Genomic DNA, 24303 nt, shown 5'->3' with positions numbered 1-24303 from the left:
CACAGCTACAGTTATCCCACTCCACAAGGGGGAATCCACCTTAGATCCCGGAAACTACCGTCCCATCAGTCTGACAAGCCTTATCTGCAAGGCCATGGAGCGTATTATCATGGAACTTATAAACAAAGACATTGGCAACCTTCAAACACTAGACCCCACCCAGTTTGGGTTTGTGAAGAGCCAATCTTGTCTCCTGAACTTGATTGACTTCTTTGAATCAGTCTCCAGACCCATGGACAAGGGTAAGGTGGTCCACACAGCCCATCTAGACCTTGCCAAGGCCTTTGACACTATCCCCCACTCTGGAATCATAGATAAACTTACTAAGCTGGGCATTAATCCCTACGTCACCCAATGGGTTGCTAACTGGCTTACTGATAGAACCCACACTGTAAAAGTAGCCGACTCCAAATCCAGCTCCAGACAAGTGACAAGTGGAGTACCTCAGGGTCCAGTCCTGGGACCGCTCTTGTTTGGCATCTACTTCTCTGAAGTATAGGCCAACACTACTCTGGATAACAAAGTTTGCAGATGACTGCAAACTGGGAGCCATTATTGAATCCCCAAATGATGTGGATACTCTACAAAAGGGCCTTACAGAAACAGATGCTTGGTGCCAGAGCCATGGGCTCAAGCTCAATGCCAAGAAATGTATAGTTATCCCCTTTGGGAAAAAACATGTATCCGTAAATTACCATATAGGTGGCAGTACATTAAACACCGAAATTTTGATAAGAGACTTAGGGACACAGGTGGACAGTGGTCTCACCTTCCATAACCACATCACCACAACAGTCAGGAAATCCTTCTATGTGGCACACCTCATCACTAAGGGCTTTTCATCCAGAAAAAAGGAGGTCATTGTCCCACTGTACTCATCCCTCATTAGACCCATTATAGAATACAATGCCCCGTTTGGTATGTACCTCTCAAGACATCTGCAACAACTGGAAAGGCCACAGAAATATCTCACTAAAAGAGTCACAGGCCTAAAGCAGATGCCCTACGCTGACCGCCTTAAAAAACTCCAGCTATACTCTGTCGCATATCGTCTACTCAGAGGCAATCTTTGCTTAACATACAAGGCCATGTCAAACCCAGAGCTGTTGGACATGCTACGCTTAAAGAAATCCCAATTCCTCAGAGCCACATGCTCCAGGGATCTAAACCTTGTCATCACAATAAACAAAGCATGCTGGAGGGATAGGTTCCTGACACAAAGACTCCCCAGACTCTGGAATAGATTGCCCATACATGTCAAGCAGAGTGCCTCTTTGGTCCTCTTCAAAAGGAACCTTGACGATTGGATGGGAGAAAGGAAATTCACCCCGGGGATCACGTCAGTCGCCCTGCTAGACAGGGGTCCAGGGAAGTAAATAGTGTGGGAAGAAATAGCCAGGCATTTGTTATGGCTAGGCTTGTATAGGCCCTAGGGCTGATAGCCTTGTACCAACCTATGAACCTATGAACAAGAATACTGCTATAAAGATGTTATAAAAATGTTGAAAAAATTGCTTAACATTGTTTAACATTATTAACCCTTAATCTTTTATCTGTTAGAAAACATTTTATATTAATAACTTAATTTAGTCCAGGTTGTTGATCAGCTTGTAACTTAATTTGCCATAAAGTCTCCTTTTTCTCTCTGCAGTTCTTATAATTCCCACTCCTTTTATCCACAGGTACATGTTCTAATACAAAGAAAAGAAATCTTTTGAAATTTGTGCACATAGTACTATATTTATATAAAGCATTATCAGTATCTTTATTTTTATGGCGCATTTGTGTTCTTTTATCCTTTTATTGAGGGCTATAGAAGTCATTCCTATGTAAAATGCTTTGCAACCCATGCATAGGCTGACATAAACCACTCCTGCAGTGGTAGATGTAAATCTTTCACTAGCAGTTATAACATATTAGTATGTGGTAACATTATATAACTGCCCTCATGAATATACCTGCACACAGTGCAGAAACCACAGTTTAAAGTACCTTTGGGTTTAGCTGATACAATTGGTTTAACAAAAGTATTATCATGTTGCAATAAAGTTTTCAAACAGGAATTTTCCTTATTAAGAAACAATAGTTTATCACCAACAGATTTAAAAAGGTCAGCATGTTCTTTTAATATATACCGGTTGTCATTAATTATCTTCCTGATGGTAAGATGTCTCCAGTGTTTCTAGTGTGGCGTTTTGCTTTACAGTATTTAGTTATATTGAAGATCATAGTATTATAACAAACATCATATAATCAATAGCTACATATGTGTATATATATATATATATATATATATATATATATATATATATATATATATATATATATATATATATATATATATATATATATATATATATATATATATACATATATATATATATATATATATATGTACACACACATATGTATATATATATATATATATATATATATATATATATATATATATATATATATATGTATATATATATATATATATATATATATATATGTATGTATGTGTGTGTGTGTGTGTGTGTGTGTGTGCACATATTTACAGAAGGAAAGTAGAAGAGACGTGTAAAAGAAGGAGAAAGGAGTTATAAGTAGGTGAAGAAGTAGTGAACAAAGAGATGAGGGTGGTCGTGGTATAAAGTAAAGTAAGTAAAATAAATAGTGTGGGCAAGAAGTAAATAGTTGAGAGTGAGTGAGTGATGGTTAGAGTCTGAGAAGCTGGTTGAAACAGTTAGACTTAATATATAAACACTGCAGTATACCCTCAGTGGGTTAGCCATCTCTTCTAGTCTGATAAGAGTCATTGAGCCCTATGTAACCCTTAAGTCATGTTTCTCTCTTTCTGTAACTCTCTATGGAATTCTAATTGATTTTCTGGGTCTATATTAGAACATCGAAGTTTCAAAACTTCGAATGTTCTAACATCAAACCCTATTCAGCGAAAGCCGAAAACATTGAACATACAGAATAGCAAATTTTTTCCTAGGGAAAAAATTTGCTGTTCCAAAACACATACACACAACACAAGCACACCAAACAAACAGTAATCCGTACACATACACCTAAAATCTTACACCTAACCCTACACTAAACTATACACACACCATTAACTATCCACTTACCTTAACCCAAACCCTAACTTTAAGGTCTGTCACTATTGCACACTCACCTGCACCCGCGCCCTAACCCTAACTCACCTACCCTGCCCTAACCCTCACGTCCACACAATCGCACACTTACCTGACCTGCGCCCTAACCCTAACTCACCTACCCCTCACATCCACACAATCACACACATACCTAACTCTTGCCCTAACCCTAACTCACCTAACCCGCCCTAACCCTCACGTCCACACAATCGCACACATACCTAACCCACACCCTAACTACCCTAACCTGCACTCAATCACACACTTACCTGAACCCGACCAGTAACTTTCCACCACAGCGCTGAAAATACCTAAGCAACAGAAATGGACAACCGAATTCTTTCCCTAGGAAAAAATTTGGTTTTCTGTTGCTTCAATATTTTCAGCTTTTGCTGAATAGGGTTCAATATTAGAACATTCGAAGTTTTGAAACTTCATTGTTCTAATATAGACCCAATTTTCTTTGTGTATGCTTACTGGATTAACCTTATGATAACAGCAGGATAACTACAGATTAGATCTCTCTGCTAATTGTTGTTCACTCTTACTTTAAAAACTCCACCATCAGTATCTGGCAGCTTACCAGAAAGTCACCCTCACTAAAGGTGGTGAGATGGGACCGTCCTCAGCATCCAAGTCAAATGCAAGATTCAATAAAAAAAAGTTTCCTACGTCCCTGTTTAAAGTTGCAACTGAAATTGCCTATAATCATTCAGTTTAGCTTAACTGATCACTGATTACAAACAGTGTAAAGAAACCATGCCTAGATAGGAAATAGAAGAGGGAGAACAGTACAGAAGTGTGAAAGGCATCTAATTTCTTAGGCATTCCTGTCAAGACTAGGGCACAGATTACATGAATGTTGGGAATTTAAGTTTATTGTAATAGTTATACGTTAAGAACAGGGACCCCAGTGTAAATGTTGTTTGTTCACCTTTCAGATCTCTGATGTCATCCCTCCAGATCCCATTGATAGACTGAACTTAAGTGACTGGTTTGACAAGTGCTATGCCTTCCGGAGAGACGTTTTATTGAAGAAGCAGGCTTACCAGTATCAAACTAGCCAACGTCTGAGACAAAGTAAGTTCCTTAATATTAATGTGGGATGTTTATCTAGTATAGCTTTGACTGAGTACATTAAACCCTTATGTTTTGTGATCCAGTGTACGTAGATAAATTGTCAAGCACTTCAGCAAGATTTTATAGTATGAGGAATTAGTTGTTGGTGAATTACAGGGATGGAAAATAGTTAATGATCTTTGTGTATGTAAATGCCTTAGGCTATTACTAGTTTGGGTGTTGCAGTGCTTGTGGACATCTGTACTTGATGGCCCTTGTGTCTCAGTTCTTTGATACATAAGGGATATATTAGGACAGCCTAACAATGCCATTCAAGGTGACATTTCAGCTACTCCTTTTTGATTTGTGGTGTTACTTGCCACCTCCTCAAATTAATTCCTTGGTGGCATACAGTATATATTAGTACCATATAAACAAGGTTTAACGACTGTATCCGTTGACTGCATTGCTCCAGCTGTGGCATTACTTACTGATGGCTTGGAGGCTTTATTATTGAGGTAGCAAGTATAGTTAATTCTCACATAAAGGTAGCAGCCATTGTGACATTCAATCCTTCACAGTCCACTAGCTTTTTGATGCATAGGGTTTGGCCCACCAACCATAGAAGTTAGTATAACTACATATAGCCAGGACAATTCTGTGTCTTTAGTGTTGTGAGCTGATTGCTAATTTGGCTTTGGTTTGGGAAGGATTTCAGTCTAAGATGTTATATCTGTTTTCTGTGTGTGTATATGGTAGTCATCTTTGTCATGACTAATACTTTTGTTAACATATGATTATATGATCATAATGACAGAATGAGGTAGACAGGAGTATATAGTCTGCATATTGCAGCTTCTTCCAACACACACACACACACACACACACACACACACACACACACACACACACACACAATTTCATTACCTGTTTTATTCAGTCAGTCTGATGCTTTCCTAAGATTTTCTGTTTTACAGACTCCTACAGTCTCAGCAAGTAACCTGTTCCATTTTCTACCATCTGTGAAGGAGTACCTTCTCATCTGCATTCTAAAGCTAGGTCTTTCGGAGAGGGGGGGATACAGTGATAAGTTATAACATTTGAACTTGGCTATTAGTGAAACTACAATAACATGGCTGTTTTCCCCACAGGTCTTGTCTCTCCCTGCACAGACCAAGTCAGGCCTGATGTCAGCTGGTGTGCATTTTTCATATAAATACCACTGACTTGCATGAACCACAGTTCTTCTGCTAGCTTTAAAACTGTCTATTGCTTGACTGTTTTGTCTTTAAGGTTTGGAATTTTCAGAGGTACATGATTATTTTCACTTTCATTGCAATGTCTTCTCCTTAAAAATAAATCCAAATCAAATCACACCAAAAAGATTTCCTCTTTTGTTAGGGATCTCTCATAATACCGATGACCAACATTGTTGTAAAAATGTGACATGAACACAGTTGTCAAGATACTTAAGGCACTGCAGTCCTTTCTAGTTCAGAAAAAAAAATCAAAACTTAAAAAGCTATCAAAGTCACTGCAAAGATAACAGATTAAAAATAAGAAAGAGACAAAACCAATGATGTTTAAAATGGCAAATGCATTTTGGGAAAATCTAAGGAAATTTTTTTGAATCTAAGAAGGCCTGCTTTAAGGCTAGTACTAGACTTCTCACACCAACAACTTAATTGCTACAAACAAGAAATTTGGAAAAGTTATTGTAAAAACTCTGACAGCCATTTTAGATCAAAATGCCTTCACTGTTATCTTAATGTTCATAAAAAACGCCTAGCTATACATTCCTTCACTTTCAAGTTAATTTATAGTTTTCACCTTTACCACTTGGTGTAACAACTTCCATAAAGTACTTAGCTCCAATTGTTGCTCATTTAAAGACCCTACTATTCAACATTTTCCCTTGTACTAATTGTTCCTTTTGGTAGTTTCTACTCAGGACAAGCTATTTCATTGTCTGTCCTAATTAACAGTTTCAACAACATGTATGATACTGTGAACCGAAAAGGCTCATTTGTGCTCATCTTAAAGTATCTGCTTCCTGGTGACTGTCCTGGTCTCACTTTTTGCAAAGATGCATCTTCCTTGGAACAAGATCACTGAAAATAATTAACTTTATTCTCATCATCTCTTCTGTTCCTGCAGCACTGATGAATATTTTTCAGGGCACTGTGATACAGTCCTTTTGCAACTTAATGGTTCTTATGTTGTTGTTGTTTTTCTTTTGGCTTTTCCCGGTTAGGGGTCGCCACAGCTGAACTCTGGTCCGCTAATGATTGGCAGTTGATTTTTATGGTGCCGAGGTGCCAGCCAGACACTCAACCTTCAACAAAGGCATGCCCATTCACGCATGTCTTTCAAACGCCACTCGACCACGGGGAGGACATGCAGACTCCACACAGAAGGCGCTCCAGCCAAGAATTGAATGGGAGAACCTCTTGCTGTGAGGCGACAATGCTAGCACTGCACCACCGCGGCTTACTAACTTAATGGTTCTTATGCAAGACTGTAAATGAAGAAAGAACAGATGATTAGTGAAGAACTTGTGGAACCAGTACACAGACTCTTTGGAAGTAATAGCTCCTGTTCTCCGCCAGTGAATGGTGAATTACTTTGGGTGTGCACAGCTTTACAATCTCCTCCAAAAGAATGCTTTTTGTGTTTCCAGTTCCTCTATTGGCTATTCAGACTATGCAGAGAGAACACATTTTCAAAAGTTGCTATCCATTGGCTATTCAGACCATGCATAGAGAACACATTTTTAAAAGCTGCCATTCCAATGTACACGGTCATGCCAGGAACCATCATTCATATTATCATCATTCATATTAATATAAGGAGATGAAAACTATAGCTAAAGCACTCATGTCTACATAAACATGCCAGTCTGATTATTCACAAAAACAATACAAACACAGCAGCAGTAGCAAACAATATTTTGTGTTGAGAAACAGTGTTCATTTTGTATTGGGCAATACATACACAATCTACATCTAGTGTCTTTGTGTCTGCCTGGGCAGCAGAGCATCCTGGGAGATGCTGTCCACAGGCATTTTTGTTTCACGAATGGCAATTGGAAACATCACTAATTCAGCCAAATACTTTGTAGTGGGAATTTTCAGCTGTGGTGGGTGGTTGTTGTCTCGCTACATTGGACAGGTTTAATTTTTTACTTTCTTGAAATGCTTGCAATACAGTATTATTCTGACAAAATCAGATACTGCTGACCAATCCAGCTTGTTCCAAGATAACTTAAATAAGATAGGTGAAATAACCACAGGTCGTAACATTTCAGCAACATCCCAGCCCCTGTTCATTTTACTCCAGAACAGCATAGTGTTTCTTGACACAAAGGAAGTCTTCTTTACTTCTTTAAATCATTGAGTCTGTCAGCTTGGAGGATAGGATTCTAATCTGAGATAGTGATTCCATCTCTTTGGATACCATCCATATCTTAAAGTTTTTTTTTTTTTTTTAAATAAACACTTCCTTATGCATTGCCTTTTGAAATGGATTGTTTCTTTCTTTCTGGTCTAAATGACATGATGCAAATCTTTTTGCCTTCTGTCTTCCTGGAATTTTAGATTGACACCTCATTCAAACTGAACATACCATATTCATCTATTAATATGTATTCTTCTGCAATCTCTGAATATTTGCCAGCTTTTCCACAGGTTTCTATTTTAATAAAGATGTTTCTAGAAAGGAATTATGCATGCCAAGCCTCAGAGGGTAGCAGTCTTTCCTTCTAGTGGCCTTAACGTTATACTACACAACAAGCTTACACTTAAACTGTTTAAACCGGTGGATTCAATGAATTTAATGTTCTTATCTTGGAAAAAACATTTTCTGGTGACAGTCTTATTTAGTGGAAGGTACTCAAAACTTCATGGTTTGAAGTTCAAGCCTTCCTGTGTAATCTTTTACAATGACATCGTATTCCTAAAGAAAAGTCCTTCTATTATATCTTCTTCTGGCTTTTTCCTGGTTAGAGGTCACCACAGCAGATCACCTGTCCACTCATGATTGGCAGTGGAGTTTTACAGTGTTGAGTTGCCAGCCTGGCACCCAACCTTCCACAGAAGGCACACACTCACACCTAGGGCTAATTTAGAATGTCCAATTCACCTACAGCATGTCTTTGAGATGTGGAAGGAAACTGGAGCACCCAGAGGAATCTCATGTGACCACAGGGCAGACATGCAGACTCCACACAGAAGGCACCCCAGCTGAGGATTGAACCGGAGAATCTCTAGCTGTGAAGCGACAACACTAACCCCTGCAACACCGTGGCTGCCCTCCTTCTGATATGTCTAAGAAGGTATAATCTATTTCCCTGAATCTGTTCTTTCATATTCATGTATTTTTTCATAAATATGAAACGATGAGAATATTTGCTGCATACCTTGTTGATGTCAGAAACATTTCAGGCAATCTATTAACCTCTTTTCTGACTTAACAGAAGGAAAAAAGTGTCCTTGTGACAAAGCAAACCACCTAAATGTTTACCCCATTGTAGTGCCTTCTGCTTTGTCAAGAGTACTAAAATTTTAGAAGGCTCTGAACTTCCAAGATGATTGAAGAAGCATGATAACTGGAGATTTCCCAGTTGAAATTCAAAAATTGGTACCAAAAAAAAAAACGCCAGTAGAATAAGCTAATGTGGTATTAATTCAGACTGTGGCTGAAGATTATTCTGTCTGGATGTCAACTATGAAAAATCTAGAAGAAATAAAGACGAAGTGAAGAAAAGGGAGGAGGAAGAGAAAGCTTTCCTAGACAAGGACTCTGCTAGGACTCAGTGGGGACATCAGTGTGTGGTGCATGTGCAAGAGATGGCTTCCAGTAGTTTTGAAGAGAAAATTTCTCAAATACACTTGGAATTCTTTAAAAGAAATCAGATGCTAGATGAGTACATAAAATCAAATGAGGATAGACTGGAAAAACAGGAAGCATTTCATAATCAGTCTGATGATTTAGTCAGGCTGCAAAAATATGAAAGTGAAATCAAGAATAGACAGAAAATGAGGCATTCCAAGAGAAACTGTTCCAAAAATGGCATAGTTGGAAGAAAGAGCAAGCAGGGAAAATATGTGGTTTACAGCCATCCTGAAGAAGCCAGAAGGAAAGGATTGTATAACTTCATGATGATTAATATTAGTAAGTGGAATGGTGTCCCACACAGGGCACATTCTGTTTATGGGCCAATAATTTTTTCAAGAAAGCAGCCAAGGCCAGTAGTTCTGAAGATACAAACATACCAACAGAAAGATATATTAACAACATTTCGACAGAAGGGAATAAGGTACTAAATGTTGGACACACCGGAATGTTTGTAGAACATAACTATTCAACTTGTACCAGACAGAAATGAATAAATTTAATCTATATGAGGTAGTTTTGGTAATCTAGATTAAGGTTTTAACTGTTGTGTCCTAAAAAGCTGAAATATATATGCAAAGTCTACCAAAATAAAAACAAGAACATACAAAACGATTACCAGAGATTCCTAAATGTCTTTCTTGCAAAACCAGACATATTCAGGAAACCAGAAGAAGCATACTTATTCCAAGAACTTAACACTTCAAAGAACTCTGTCAGTAAACAGGCCTTAATTTGTTAACTGCACAAATAGTTGATGCACACATCTTCAAACCAGAAATATCGAAACTCTCTGATCACGGTATGGCAGTAAATTGGGATTTGCCCTTTCCCAGCTGTATTGCAATGTCTGTGTTCATGTATATAATTAGCAGGAGGCATAAGGGGTACAAGGGGCTTGTCCCCCTGCAAAAAATATGTTTTATACTTTTTTTACATTCATCGATATTCCGGAGTTTTAATGTTTCTGGTTCAGCATGTGTGTTGACTATTTCTGTCATTAACAGATCCATCAGCAAACTTGGCTGAGGAAATTAAACAGAGCAGAACCGTTGAACCATTCAGATCACACATAGATGGAGAACCTAGGAGTCCATTAGTCCAGCAATTCAGAACAGATATCCAAACTAAAAACAAACTGAAAAAGCTGAACTATATATGTAAAGTCAATCAAAATAAAAAACAGAACATTCAAAAAAAGGATTACAAAGGCCTCCAAAATATTGTTGCAGAACCAGATACATTAATGGAAGTGTTCAAAGTATTTAAAGCTTCACAGAACTGTGTTGATAAGCTGTCAGTTGGCCAAGGTATTGGCCATAACAGAACTGTTGGAATCACTGTAAACACTGAAAGAAGGAAAACCTGGTGAGTCCCTTAGTTTGTTAGTTCAGAATGGAGATACATTAAGATTGAATTGAACATGCACACTTACTAAATAAGGGATTCATGGAGGGCTGCTTAGCTGAGTTTCAGGATCAGAGGAAAAGGTTATGATATTACTAGGGAGAGGAATTATTTTAATAATACAGGAGGAAAAAGGATGGACATTGAAGGAGTGTGGCAGTGAAGTGTCCCAGTTTTTTTCATAGACTCATTTTAGTGAGAAAGTGTGTCCCATCTAAGACTGTAGTTTTAAAGCTGGGGGAAATAAGTTTTCACAAAGACCCTAATTATAGGGGGAGATTTGAATATGGTCTGTAAGAATGAGGAGAAATCTGAGGGCTAATGCAGGATGACTATCATTAGAAAGAGTAGATTCTTAAGGAATTACATGAAGATATTTGGGATGGAGGATGTAGTAGTTGCCTTAGGAATGCAGTTGGAATGTAGTAATCATTCCCAAAGTTATGGGAACTGGGACCAATTAGTTAGTATATAATACAAGAACACATTAATTTACTTGAGTGAATAGAGGTACATCTGATTACAATATCTGATCATGCATTAAGGGTATGGGGTCTAGGTAGTAAGGAAAGAGATTGGCATTGGCATTTTCTTACCTATTTACTAAAAAGATAGGTATTTAAAGAGTGGGCAATAGATAAAATTCGCGAAGTAGCAGGATGGAAAATGGGTTAGAACAGATCGCTTGTGCCTGTAAAACAAATGAAAGGAGATTTCAGAGCACTGGTTGAAATAAAGGAAAGGGAAATATGCGAAAATGGTAATAGAAAATATCTTGAAGGGTTATCAAAGTTTAAAGCACTGCAGAATAAGGTAGAGACGAGACTGTCAATGATGAGGAAGGGGAGCAACTGAGAGGTGCTGGCAGAACATCAGAAAACATTTGGACTATATATATGAGTGTGGAAAAAGTGGCAAATAAAGCAAATATTTTATGACAGTAATCCCAGGGCACAAAATCTTTTAGTGAAGAGATTAACTTAAAGGATAACTGCACCCACAGACTCAAAAAACATGTTTATTTCATCATGGTTTGGTGTTTCCTACATTTTAACACCACTCTGGGACTATTTACAGGTTTTTAAATATTTTTATACATAATTTCTGAGTCTGATCACATGGGGTCTGGCATCTTGAAATAATTCTGTTTTGTCTGTCCCATAATGCAGTACTTGGCTGTAAAAAATTATGTCATGTATGCCTATTTCTTCCTGAAGCTCCTGTCACTGCATTGATTTTACATGCATACACTGCTGTCTTTCAAGCAGCTAGTTTTAAGTAACATTTCATGCCATTCAGTGACTACTTAAAACACAAACAGTGAAAATGCCACAGAACAGACTTTCAAAGTGCTTTTTACTGCTGCTGCTTCTTTTTAGAATGGCCAAACTGCAGTGTTTTGTGAAGCCTGGAGTGTACTACTTTGACTCATCTCCCATCCCCCTTCACACCTAACTTCCCTAGCTGTCAAAGTGCTAAGGGTAATTTGAACTGTTGCCACCTGTGATTGACAGCCCACAGCAGGAGACTTGACTCGTACTGTTTCCTAGTTCTAGCCTTTACTTTCTGTATGGATAGGGAAAGGACCAGGCAACTGTGACATCACAGCATGGGTGTGCATTTAGGAAGGTCATGGAAATGTCAGTTTGGGGAAGGAATTGGCCAGAAAACTACCTGTATTCATAGGTGCTGATGACATCAATGAATTGGAGACTGCAGCAAGCTTTATCAGGGTGGGACAAAAGTTTTTTGAAAGTGAAACCACCACAGTACAGTAAGGTACTGTTCTAGTGGAGAAACACAGTCGATTTAAAATATTTTACACGCTGTATTGTTGTTTATACATAGCAGGGACAGTAAATATGGAAAGAAAGGACAGAGAAGTTGAGCATTTAATAAGAGAATCCCATTGTTGTCCTTTAACAGAATACGGAGAAAGTGGGAGTGAAGTTGAGTGAGCCTGCGTAAAGGAAAATAATAAAAAGACAGAAACAAATTAGGAAAATATTTTGTGTGTTTTAGGAAAGTCTCTACAAAACAGCTGAATTGAATGATCAGAAAAGGTTTATGTTGGTGAATTTCATAGTAAACCCAAGCTTGTCAAAGGCAGTTGAGTTAGCACTCAATAATTAACTGTAAATATAGAGGAGGGACAAATGAAAATGGGAGAAATTGTCAGGCTACTGGTAAGTCACAAGTGTTGGATAGTATCCCCATAGAAATTTGGAAGTTGGGGAGACCCTAATAAGGATCAGCAAGAAATGATTTAATAGAGTCTTGAAAGAAGGGATATACCTGCATCGTGGAAGAAATTTGTAATAGTTTTGTCCAGAACAGGGTAAAGATCCTGCAAACCCTGCTTTGTATAGTTAAATTTCAGCATCAAATCAAGATTATAAAATGTAAACATAGGTCTGTATTATGAAAAAGGTTATCAAGAGTGTTGACAAAATTGAAAGACCTATATCAGTGTGAATTTGTAGAAAGCAAGCAGACATTTGGGAATGTTAATAAAACACCAATGATTCAGAAGAATGCAGATGAGAGCAAACTGCTTTTGTTAAGCCTGGATGCAGAGCAAGCTTTTGATAGGATAGGTTCAGACTATATGTATAGGACAATGGATGAATTTGCATTTTTGACTGAAATACTTGAATTAATAAGGAAGATATATACAAGGTTAGAAGTGAGGATAAAAGTGGATGTGAGATTTTGTCTGACAGACTGAATTTGTTTGGAAGAACAGATTAGCGATGGCTTATTTCCCATTGCTGTTTTATCTCTTCCACTGTATAAATGAAGTACTAAGAGTATGACTTAGAAAAGACTCCTTAGAAGCAACAAAAGAGTTATGCAAGGAAACTGATCACAAGATAACCCAAAGGGTAAGGTTGTGGAAGCTCTAGATTATGAATCTGGATAGCAGGTTACAGACACTGAAAATGTTTTTGGTCCCTTTGATTTTATATCTTGGCCAGGTGTATTTTAGAAACTAGATGATAAATTATGGCACTCAGCTAATAAGGAACTGAAAAACTTATTTAGAAGGGGGAAAAGCCTTGGTTTAGTGTGATAAGATGATCCTAGTGATGGAGCAAGGGGGTATGGGGTTGTCTGATTTAAAGGGATATACTAATGCATAGCAGTTAAGGCAGTTATATATAGTACAAGTGAGTGTGTGTGTGTGTGTGTGTGTGTGTGTGTGTGTGTGTGTGTGTGTGTGTGTGTGTGTGTGTGTGTCTGTGTCTGTGTGTGTGTGTGTGTGTGTGTGTGTACGCTGAAATAGAAAGACTTGATGCTGGTTAAATGAGGGAGCACCAGAGACAGAGAGAGAGAGAGAGATTGCCTTCGTGGATACAGGTGGTAGTGGGGAATAAAAATAACCAGGCAAAACACATACACACTTATAAGTGTATGTATATTTACATATAGACATATATACATATATATGTATATATGGGTTCCATACACTAGATCGAATTTTCACTAATTCGAAATAGTGTATGGAATGCTCACTGCAGTGAAAGTGCACTTAATTGAAAGTGCACTTATGCAAAGTTCTGTACAACAAACGGGTGTTGTACTGAACTTCCGTAAAGTACTCACGGACCTTAGGGTTAGGGCATGGGTCATAGTAAGGAGATAGCCCTACGGGCTATCTCCTTACCATGACCTGTGCCCTAACCCTAAGGTCCGTGATGACTGCAGCGCAGTGAAGGACATAGCAATGTCCTCCACTATGGTGCGATATTCATGAACCTTAGGGTTAGGGCATATGTTAGGGTAAGGGGATAGCTTTACTAACTATCCCCTTACCCTATCCCGTATAGATATATATGTATGTATGGGTTCCATACACCAGATCGAATTTTCACTAATTCGAAATAGTGCATGGAATGCTCACTGCAGCAAAAGTGCAGTTATGCGAAGTTCGGTACAATGAACAGGTGTTGTACTGAACTTCCATGCAGTACTCACGGACCTTAGGGTTAGGGCACTGGTAGGTAGCCCATAGTGCTATCCCCTTACCATGACCCATGCCCTAACCCTAAGGTCTGTGATGACTGCAGCGCAGTGAAGGACATAGCAATGTCCTCCACTATGGTGCAATAGTCACGAACCTTAGGGTTAGGGCATGGGTTAGGGTAAGGGGATAGCTTTACTAACTATCCCCTTACCCTAACCCATGCCCTAACCCTAAGGTCCCTGACTATCGCACCATAGTGGAGGACATAGCTTGTTTTTATGTCTTCCACTGTGCTGCGGTGTTTTCGGTGAAGTGCACTTACGCAAAAGTTCACTTTCATTAAAGTGAAATTTTGCAGAAGTGAGGCTTCCTATTACAAGTTCGAAGTAGTAAAATTTTGTTCTTGTAATAGGAATCCGTATATATATATATATATATATATATATATATATATATATAAAACAAGTAGCAAATTGAAAAATAAGCTAGTGAAGAGATGGAATAAGGAGAGTTCTCTGATAGGGTTCACAAATAAAGTGATAGAGAGTTGTCAAGAAACAGGAAGTAAATGGAGGAAGTTAGCCAAGGAAGCAAGGTACTGGGAAGAAATTACCTGGCCTGGGTTGGGGAGAGAATGTGAGCAAGCAAAAGAATTGTTTGGATTACAAGATAAGGATAGGTTTCTGTATCATGGAATAATAGAAGAGTAAAGACAGGGGTCACCCGTGCTTGGCTGAAGAGCATTAGTTTTAAATGCATTTGGTGTGAATTAAAGTTATTGAAAGAAATGCAGTTCTAAAAAAAGACTGGAAATTGGTTATTTTTGTGAGCTTGCTGACATAGTAGAATTTACCCTTTTCTCTGCTGTTGTTAAGTTAGCAGGGATCTGGGGGATGCAGTCCCCCTATGTGGGAGGTTTAGCGTGGCTTACTCTTCTACAAAAAAAAAAAAAAAAATTAAAAAAAAAATGTATTTTTTGTTATGTTCATTCATTTTTAAATTGTTCATTTTTTATTTCTATTTATTGGAATCAAAAACAGGTACAGCTATAAAAATGAGATAATTAATAGGGCTTATAACATATACATGACAGTTATAAAAATGAATTAGAGGAACTTTAACTGTATTAGTCAAAAAAGTGATAACTAGAAAGTGGAAATTAAGACAGACCCATCTTGGAATATTCAGGAATTAGGCCAGTTTTGCAAGATATGTTAAGTACTGTGAGGGAAATAAAACAGTCAAAAAAGACTCACTAGATAGGGGAAAGAACAAAATGCATACCCATAAATGAACCGTGTGGGCCATTTCCTGCATAGTGGGAAACAGAATGATACTTAAAAAGAAATATTAGAGGGAACTAAAAATGGTACAAAAAGAAAAGAAGTGTGAATGTCATGCAGTTTTATTGAATGGAAAGAAGTCAATAGTTTGAAAATGTGCAAAGGTTTAAGAAAAAAGTGAATATAACAAAAGGTACAGATAGCCAAAATGAACAGGAAAGTAAATTGCTCAATAAAAGCAGCCAAAACCAAGAAAAAATAGAGCAATTCCACCAAGGCACGACTCCACTGGTATTTTCCACATGAACAAGCTTTATTGAAACACACTTTCTTCAGAATAAAACCATAAACGCTGTTATCACTACAGATGCGTTTTCGTCCTCTAATGACGTCCTCAGATGAAATAGAAATGCATGTCTTTTACAATTCTTCCCCTAAAATACCCTTCACTTAATTAACACTGCTATCCAATTGGTGTATATTCTTAATGTGGTCACATGTACTTAATAGATGTTCAACCTTATAAAACTTTTTTTTAAAATTCCTTTAAACCAGTCCTTAAAAACAGTTCCAAACACATACATACATATGTAAATATATAAATATCCACAATACCTTCTCTACACTCTAATAAATATAAATATAAATAAATATAACTCAAAAAGCCAAATGCAGTGCTGCTATCAGTTGAGGCAGGAGACTCACGTAAACATAAAAGAGAGCAATCCAAATCCAAGTGTGTGACCCTCCAGTGGCAATGAAACGAAAAGCAGAGATTCAAAGGAACTTCAAATAAGATGCATTCATAAAAAATAATAAAGTTTATTCCAATGAGTGAGCGCCAAAGGCTTCTTCAGACTCTTAAAACAATGAATAAAACTGTTTGAATCATTTTTAAACCATCCTTAAGCTTCCTATTGGACATTACAAATTGATATGTCACATGTTATCTTGTCTTAAAGGAACAGATACTCAAAAGTTAACATAGTTAAATGCAACAATATTTAGAAGGAATACTTCCATCCAAATATACAATTAAAGATCAGAATGTCCATGCAAATAAGTAAAAAGTATATGCATATACCCTGATACATTCTAAAAAATAAAAGGAGCATTGTGCTTGGTCCTATATTATTCTACAATCATTAAAAACTGTTGCTACATTCATTAAAAACCCTGAACATTCTCTCTCCTCATGGTGTTAAAAACATTAAAATCCATAGATAAACAGCAAGTTTTATCGCGTTTCAATATCTAGCATCTCTACTAAGATAGTGGTGTGTCGAATGCAACTTTGCATATATCAGGTTAAAAACTAATATAGCGAGAACTCTGTACTAAAATGTAAGCGCCTTTACCACAAAACAACATAGCGAATATAGTGTATTTCGCGATGTGCCTCATCAAGGAGTCAGACCTCATCATATCGGTGAAAGGCTGTTGTCCAAGATTAAAAAATTCCACAAATAGGAACCTCTTAGATTCCAAAACAAACTGTTTACAAGTTGTAAAGTGCCGTGTGCTGTAGGAACTCTGAATGCAATTGAGTACAACCTAACTTCATGCTATGGTAACCCAACGCGCGTGAGCACGCTCTAAGCATCTAATTACTGAACAACAGAAACAATGTTTAAATTTCTAAGAAAAAAGGTGAGCCTATATTTGTCCTGTGCCTAAAATAGACAGTATTTGTAACGATTATGCCCTGGAAGCATATATTGATCACAAAGTGTCACTATTTAAAACAATGAAACGTGTACATATTAATGAGTACACTTATTAAAGTGTTCGCTGAACATGGCAGAGATGGCATTAACTAATACAAAATAAAAAGATAAAACAGATAAATAGTGGAATGCTAGGCGAACACATAAAAATTGACACAATAAAGCTTGAAATTAGCACAAAGCACACATATAATAATACCTAAGTATAAAGCTCCATAGATGATAGGGTCCCTAACTAGTAAAAAGCAACTACTTCCATGTACATAGTTGGTGCTAAATATAACAACATTCTAAGTTAAAAGGTCAAATGAAAATGTGAAGAGATAAACAATCCGCAACAATACTAAGCCTGTACCTAATGATAAAACAAAACTATCTATTGATGTATGGGGTACCTAGCTCAGTCGCAAAATAAATTCCAGCTACAGTGAACAAATATATAGACGTATATGCATGCTTGTATATACATGTGTATATATTTACACACATGCATGTGTAAACTATGCCCAATAACCACTAATATATTGAGGTGGTGAAAGGAGGGGATGAAAAACATACTAGTATGTGAGGTATGGGCTCAGAAGTAAGGCTAAAACAAGAAAGCCGAACATATCCAAAGGTCCATCAGTTCCTGGGATTTGATACTAAGAACACATCTACTTGTGGCTATAAAGCTCAGAAAGCTCTCAAGGAGAGACTGGGATTTTGGATGCAGACCTTTAAGTTTCTGTTGTTCAGTAATTAGATGCTTAGAACGTGCTCACCGCACGTTGAGTTACCATAGCGCATGAAGTTAGGTTGTACTCAATTGCATTCAGAGTTCCTACAGCACACGGCACTTTACAACTTGTAAACAGTTTGTTTTACGTGGAATCTAAGAGGTTCCTATTTGTGGAATTTTTTAATCTTGGACAACAGCCTTTCACCGATATGATGAGGTCTGACTCCTTGATGAGGCACATAAATACACTATATTCGCTATGTTGTTTTGTGGTAAAACATTTTTAGTACAGAGTTCATATTAGTTTCTTAACCTGATATATGCAAAGTTGCATTCGACACACCACTATCTTAGTAGAGATGCTAGATATTGAAACGCGATAAAACTTGCTGTTTATCTATGGATTTTAATGTTTTAACACCATGAGGAGAGAGAATGTTCAGGGTTTTAATGAATGTAGCAACAGTTTTTAATGATTGTAGAATGATATAGGACCAAGCACAATGCTCCTTTTATTTTTTAGAATGTATCAGGGTATATGCATATACTTTTTACTTATTTGCATGGACATTCTGATCTTTAATTGTATATTTGGATGGAAGTATTCCTTCTAAATATTGTTGCATTTAACTATGTTAACTTTTTTGAGTATCTGTTCCTTTAAGACAAGATAACATGTGACATATCAATTTGTAATGTCCAATAGGAAGCTTAAGGATGGTTTAAAAATGATTCAAACAGTTTTATTCATTGTTTTAAGAGTCTGAACATTGGAATAAACTTTATTATTTTTTATGAATGCATCTTATTTGAAGTTCCTTTGAATCTCTGCTTTTCGTTTCATTGCCACTGGAGGGTCACACACTTGGATAAATAAATATAAATACAAATACAAATACAGTTTACCAAAAACTGGAACTGGAAGTGAAGCAAAAGAACCTCTTCCAAAATTGGTTTTAAACGTTTTAATCCACAGTAAAACACAGTAAGCCACGCAAAAAAATACACAATGAACGCCTTCTCACTCAGCGTTTTCGTCACTACTGGACTTCATCAGATGCTGAAACAAAGCAACAGTTCCTAGTTACCATTTTATATATTATTTAAAATCAATCAACCAATCTTTTGCAAGCCTTCATTACATACTAATTAGTTACTCATTTATTTTTCATAAAAATAAATAATTCTAAAAAACACACAATTGTTTTATTAAATAATCCTAAAACCTTTTTTAAAAAATCCTTTTAACTTATTTGAATATTTAAATAAATATATTTATAAAATTGCTTTTTAAAAATGAATAGGAAAAAATAGATAGATAAGAAATACATATATATATTCCTTCATTGTAAACCTATATATTCTATGCAACTGTGGTGCCACCTCCTGGTTGCTTTTTTTATTACACCTTTTCCTTCATATTTTTTCAGCTCTTATTTTCAAAAGAGGCTGAATGGATATATGATCATTTAAGCCAGGTTTTCTGTTGGCTTCTAAGGCTATCTGCCACCACATTTCTCTATAGGATATGAGTTCTTCCAAGGGACCCCCTCTCTTATTACCAATTATTTGGTCCAACACAAAGAATTTAAATTTGGACCCTACACAAACCCTAGAATGTCTAAAAATGGCATTGGTTTCTTTTTCTTTTTTAACATCGTACATATGTTCATATATTCTTCTTTTAAGTGACCTTTCCGTCTTCCCTACATAGAAAGACGGGCATGCCATACATATAGCTAAGTATACCAACCCCCTTGATTCACAGTTGTAATATGCCTTACTTTTTAACCATCTTTTTCTCCCTTCCAGGAAAACTTTTCCTTTATCCAAAATGTTATCACATTGCATGCACCTGCCACATTTAAAGGTGCCTGTTTTTACCCTACCTTGTATGTCTTTTTTCCCCCTGTTATCTATGTTGTTTTCCAACCATCCTTTTATACTAATAGTATTTTTGAATATAACTTTGGGCATTTGGGTAGAAATACCTTCTAAATCCGTAAAATTCTTAAATCTCTCCCATTCCCTATAAAATAGTGTTTTCACCTCCTTATTTAATGTGTTGTATTCAATAACAAGTGACTGCTGAAAATTTTCTTCTTCCTTGTCTTCTATCACTTTTACTTCCTTGTATGACCCTGTTATGGGTTTGAATCTTTCCCTTCTACCTTTTTCAACCTCTGTTCTCAATTTTTGAACAAAATCATTTGGATAACCCCTTTCGAGAAACATTTTGTGTAACAAATCACATTCGTTAAAGAATTTGTCATCTTTACTGGTCATCCTCGACCCTCTTACAAATTGCCCTTTTACTAAATTCTTTTTACAATATAGAGGGTGGGCACTATCAAAGTGTAGAAAGGAATTAACATAAGTAGGTTTCCTATAGACACTAGTTTGGAAAGTTTTATTTTCCAAAGTTATTTCCACGTCTAGGTATGAAATACTAGTCTTGGAATAATTATAAGTAAATTTCAAAAAACCTGAAGTTTCCTCCATATATTTAATAAATTCTTCTAGAATATAGGCTTGCAAAAGATTGGTTGATTGATTTTAAATAATATATAAAAGGGTAACTAGGAACTGTTGTTTTGTTTCAGCATCTGATGAAGTCCAGTAGTGACGAAAACGCTGAGTGAGAAGGCGTTCATTGTGTATTTTTTTGCGTGGCTTACTGTGTTTTACTGTGGATTAAAACATTTAAAACCAATTTTGGAAGAGGTTCTTTTGCTTCACTTCCAGTTCCAGTTTTTGGTTGGTTGGTGATTTGTGGTGGTTGGCAGACACCGGTTTGACAAATACAGTTTAGTTTTATACATGTTAAAAACCATATAAAACAAACTATTCTTCCATAAAAGGTACAAATAGAAATGTTTATGGAAGAATTAAATATTCCAAGGTTAGAGGTAAATGAGGCTCAATTACTAACAGTTAGGATAGGAGGAGATGAGATAAAAATGGTAATATATAACCAATATACAGGAAAGTCCCCAGGAATAGATGGCATTCCTGTGGAAGTTTGGAAGCTAGGAAGGAAAAAAAACTGATAAAGATCTGGAAGGTTTTGTTTAATAGTATTTTAAGAGGAGGAAGTACCAACATCCTGGAAGAAAGCAATGGTAGCTGTAATACCTACAGAGGGTAAAGATCCATCAGATCCAGCTTCATACAGGCCCATTTCAATACTAAACCATGATTATAAAGTGTTTATGTTTATAATGGCTAAAAGTGATGTCAACATTTATAGATATGGATTAAAGTTGTTTTGTGGAGGGGAGGCAAACATTTGACAACATTAACAGAACATTGATGATCCACAGGGAAGCAGAATGTAAGAAAATACCACTGTTGTTGGTGGGTCTTGATGCAGACAGAGAAAGCATTTGACAGAGTAAGCTGGGCTTTTGTGAGCAGGGAAAAAGAAGCATTTGCATTCCCTAATAATACCAAAAGGTTGATTAAGAGGATATATAAGGGATCAGAGGTGAAAATTAAAGTGTGTGGGGTTCTCTCTGATAATTTATGCTTGAGCAGAAGAACTGGGCAGGGGTATCCTCTCTCCCCTTTTTATTAGCATTATATTTAGAACAACTGGCAAAAAATAAATAAATAAGGGACTCAAAAATTCAAAGACATAATTGATATGGTAGTCAAGAAAAGCTGGCTCTATTTGCAGATGATATTATTTTATACCTGACAAAACCGGAAAGGACATTACAATGTTGTGGAACATTTTGATACAGTTTCAGATCTTTTCAGGATACAAAATTAATAAAGCTAAAACAAAGGCAATAGCAGTAAATTATGTACCCACACTTAAATTGGTTCATCAATATCTATACTTATGGAGATGGCTAGAAAGGTGCTTGGTATCACATCGGGACAGAGGAAGGATGACAAGGAGACATGGTGGTGGAATGAGGAAGTACAGAAGAGTATACAGGCAAAGAGGTTGGCAAAGAAGAAGTGGGATTGTCAGAGAGATGAAGAAAATAGACAGGAGTATAAGGAGATGAGGTGCATGGCAAAGAGAGAGGTGGTGAAGGCTAAGGATAAGGTATATGAAGAGTTGTATGAAAGGTTGGACAGTAAGGAGGAGAAAAGGACCTGTACCGATTGGCTAGACAGAGGGACTGAGCTAGGAAAGATGTGCAGCAGGTAAAGATGATAAAAGATAATGAGGGAAACATACTCACAAGCGAGGAGAGTGTGTTGAGGAGATGGAAAGAGTACTTTGAGGGGCTGATGAATGAAGAGAATGAGAGGGAGAGAAGGTTGGATGATGTGCAGATAGTGAATCATGAAGTACAATGGTTTAGCAAGGAGGAAGTAAGGATAGCTATGAAGAGAATGAAGAATGGAAAGGCTGTTGGCCCAGATAACATACCTGTGGAAGCATGGAGGTGTTTAGGTGAAATGGCAGTGGAGTTTGTAACCAGATTGTTTAATGAAATCTTGGAAAGTGAGAGGATGCCTGAGGAATGGAGAAAAAGTGTTTTGGTACCGATTTTTAAGAATAAGGGTGATGTGCAGAGATGTAGTAACTACAGAGGGATTAAATTGATCAGTCACAGCATGAAGTTATGGGAAAGAGTAGTGGAAGCTAGGTTAAGAAGGGATGTGATGATTAGTGAACAGCAGTATGTTTTTCATGCCGGGAAAGAGCACTACAGATGCGATGTTTGCTCTGAGAGTGTTGATGGAGAAGTACAGAGAATGTCAGAAGGAGTTGCATTGTGCTTTTGTAGACTTGGAGAAAGCATATGACAGGGTGCCTAGAGAGGAGTTATGGTATTGTATGAGGAAGTCAGGAGTGTCAGAGAAGTATGTAAGAGTGGTACAGGATGTGTACGAGGGTAGTGTGACAGCGGTGAGGTCTGCGGTGGGAGTGACAGATGCGTTTAAGGTAGAGGTGGGGTTACATCAAGGATCAGCTCTGAGCCCTTTCTTATTTGCAATGGTGATGGACAGGTTGACAGACGAGATCAGATAGGAGTCCCCATGGACTATGATGTTTGCAGATGACATTGTGATCTGTAGTGAGAGTAGGGAACAGGTGGAGGAGACCCTGGAGAGATGGAGATATGCTCTAGAGAGAAGAGGAATGAAGGTCAGCAGGACTAAGACAGAATATATGTGTGTGAATGAGAGGGAGGATAGAGGAATGGTGAGGATGCAAGGAGTAGATGTGGCAAAGGTGGATGAGTTTAAATACTTGGGGTCAATAGTTCAGAGTAATGGTGAGTGTGGAAGAGAGGTGAAGAAGAGAGTACAGGCAGGATGGAGTGGGTGGAGAAGAGTGTCAGGAGTGATTTGTGACAGACGAGTACCTGTAAGAGTGAAAGGGAAGCTTTACAAGAGGGTAGTGAGACCATCTATGTTATATGGGTTGGAGACAGTGCCATTGACAAAAAGGCAGGAGGTTGAGCTGGATGTGGCAGAGTTAAAGATGTTAAGATTTGCACTGGGTGTGACTAGGGTGGACAGGATTAGGAATAAGTATATTAGAGGGTCAGCCCAGGTTGGAAGGTTTGGAGACAAAGCCAGAGAGGCAAGATTACGTTGGTTTGGACATGTGCTGAGAAGGGATGCGGAGTATATTGGGAAAAAGATGCTAAGGATGAATCTACCAGGTAACAGGAAAAGAGGAAGGCCTAAGATAAGGTTTATGGATGTGGTGAGAGAGGATATGCAGGTGGTTGGTGTGACAGAGCAAGATGCAGAGGACAGGAAGAAATGGAAACAGGTGATCCGCTGTGGTGACCCCTAATGGGAACAGCCGAAAGAAGATGATGATGATGATGGGGGCATGATACAGTGAAGTATTTAAGAGTATGGATTAAAAATTATGCTGGTGTGTCAGCCTGGGATATGTGGGAAGAGACTAAACAAAGATAATACAAAACTGAGAAAATGGAAGCTCTGTTATATGGACATCAATAGTAAAATACAAGCAGTTAGAAAGTTTTTTAATCCCTTTAGTCTTATACACAGTTCAGGCATATTTTTATCAACTAGTTCAAAAATGTTGGAAAGCAATTAATAAAGAGCTGAAGGATTTTATCTGGAAAGGGAAGATGGCAAGAGTCAAGTGTGA

General features: G+C 37.3%; 1 protein-coding gene across 1 annotated transcript in view; it reads left to right on the top strand.

The window, feature by feature from the left end:
* LOC122803164 (protein sel-1 homolog 3-like) overlaps window positions 1-24303 on the top strand; it is a 920824-nt gene that overhangs the window by 423613 nt on the left and 472908 nt on the right. The window contains exon 8 of the mRNA XM_044072781.1: window positions 4088-4226. Coding sequence (XP_043928716.1) covers window positions 4088-4226 — 139 coding nt within the window. The remainder of the gene's footprint in view (window positions 1-4087; window positions 4227-24303) is intronic.

The sequence above is a fragment of the Protopterus annectens genome, chromosome 5.part1 (assembly GCF_019279795.1).
Source record: "Protopterus annectens isolate FY-2018-M chromosome 5.part1, PAN1.0, whole genome shotgun sequence".
Lineage (NCBI taxonomy): Eukaryota > Metazoa > Chordata > Ceratodontiformes > Protopteridae > Protopterus > Protopterus annectens.
The sequence above is the reverse complement of the archived record's forward strand: the minus strand, read 5'-3'. Positions and strand labels throughout refer to the sequence as shown.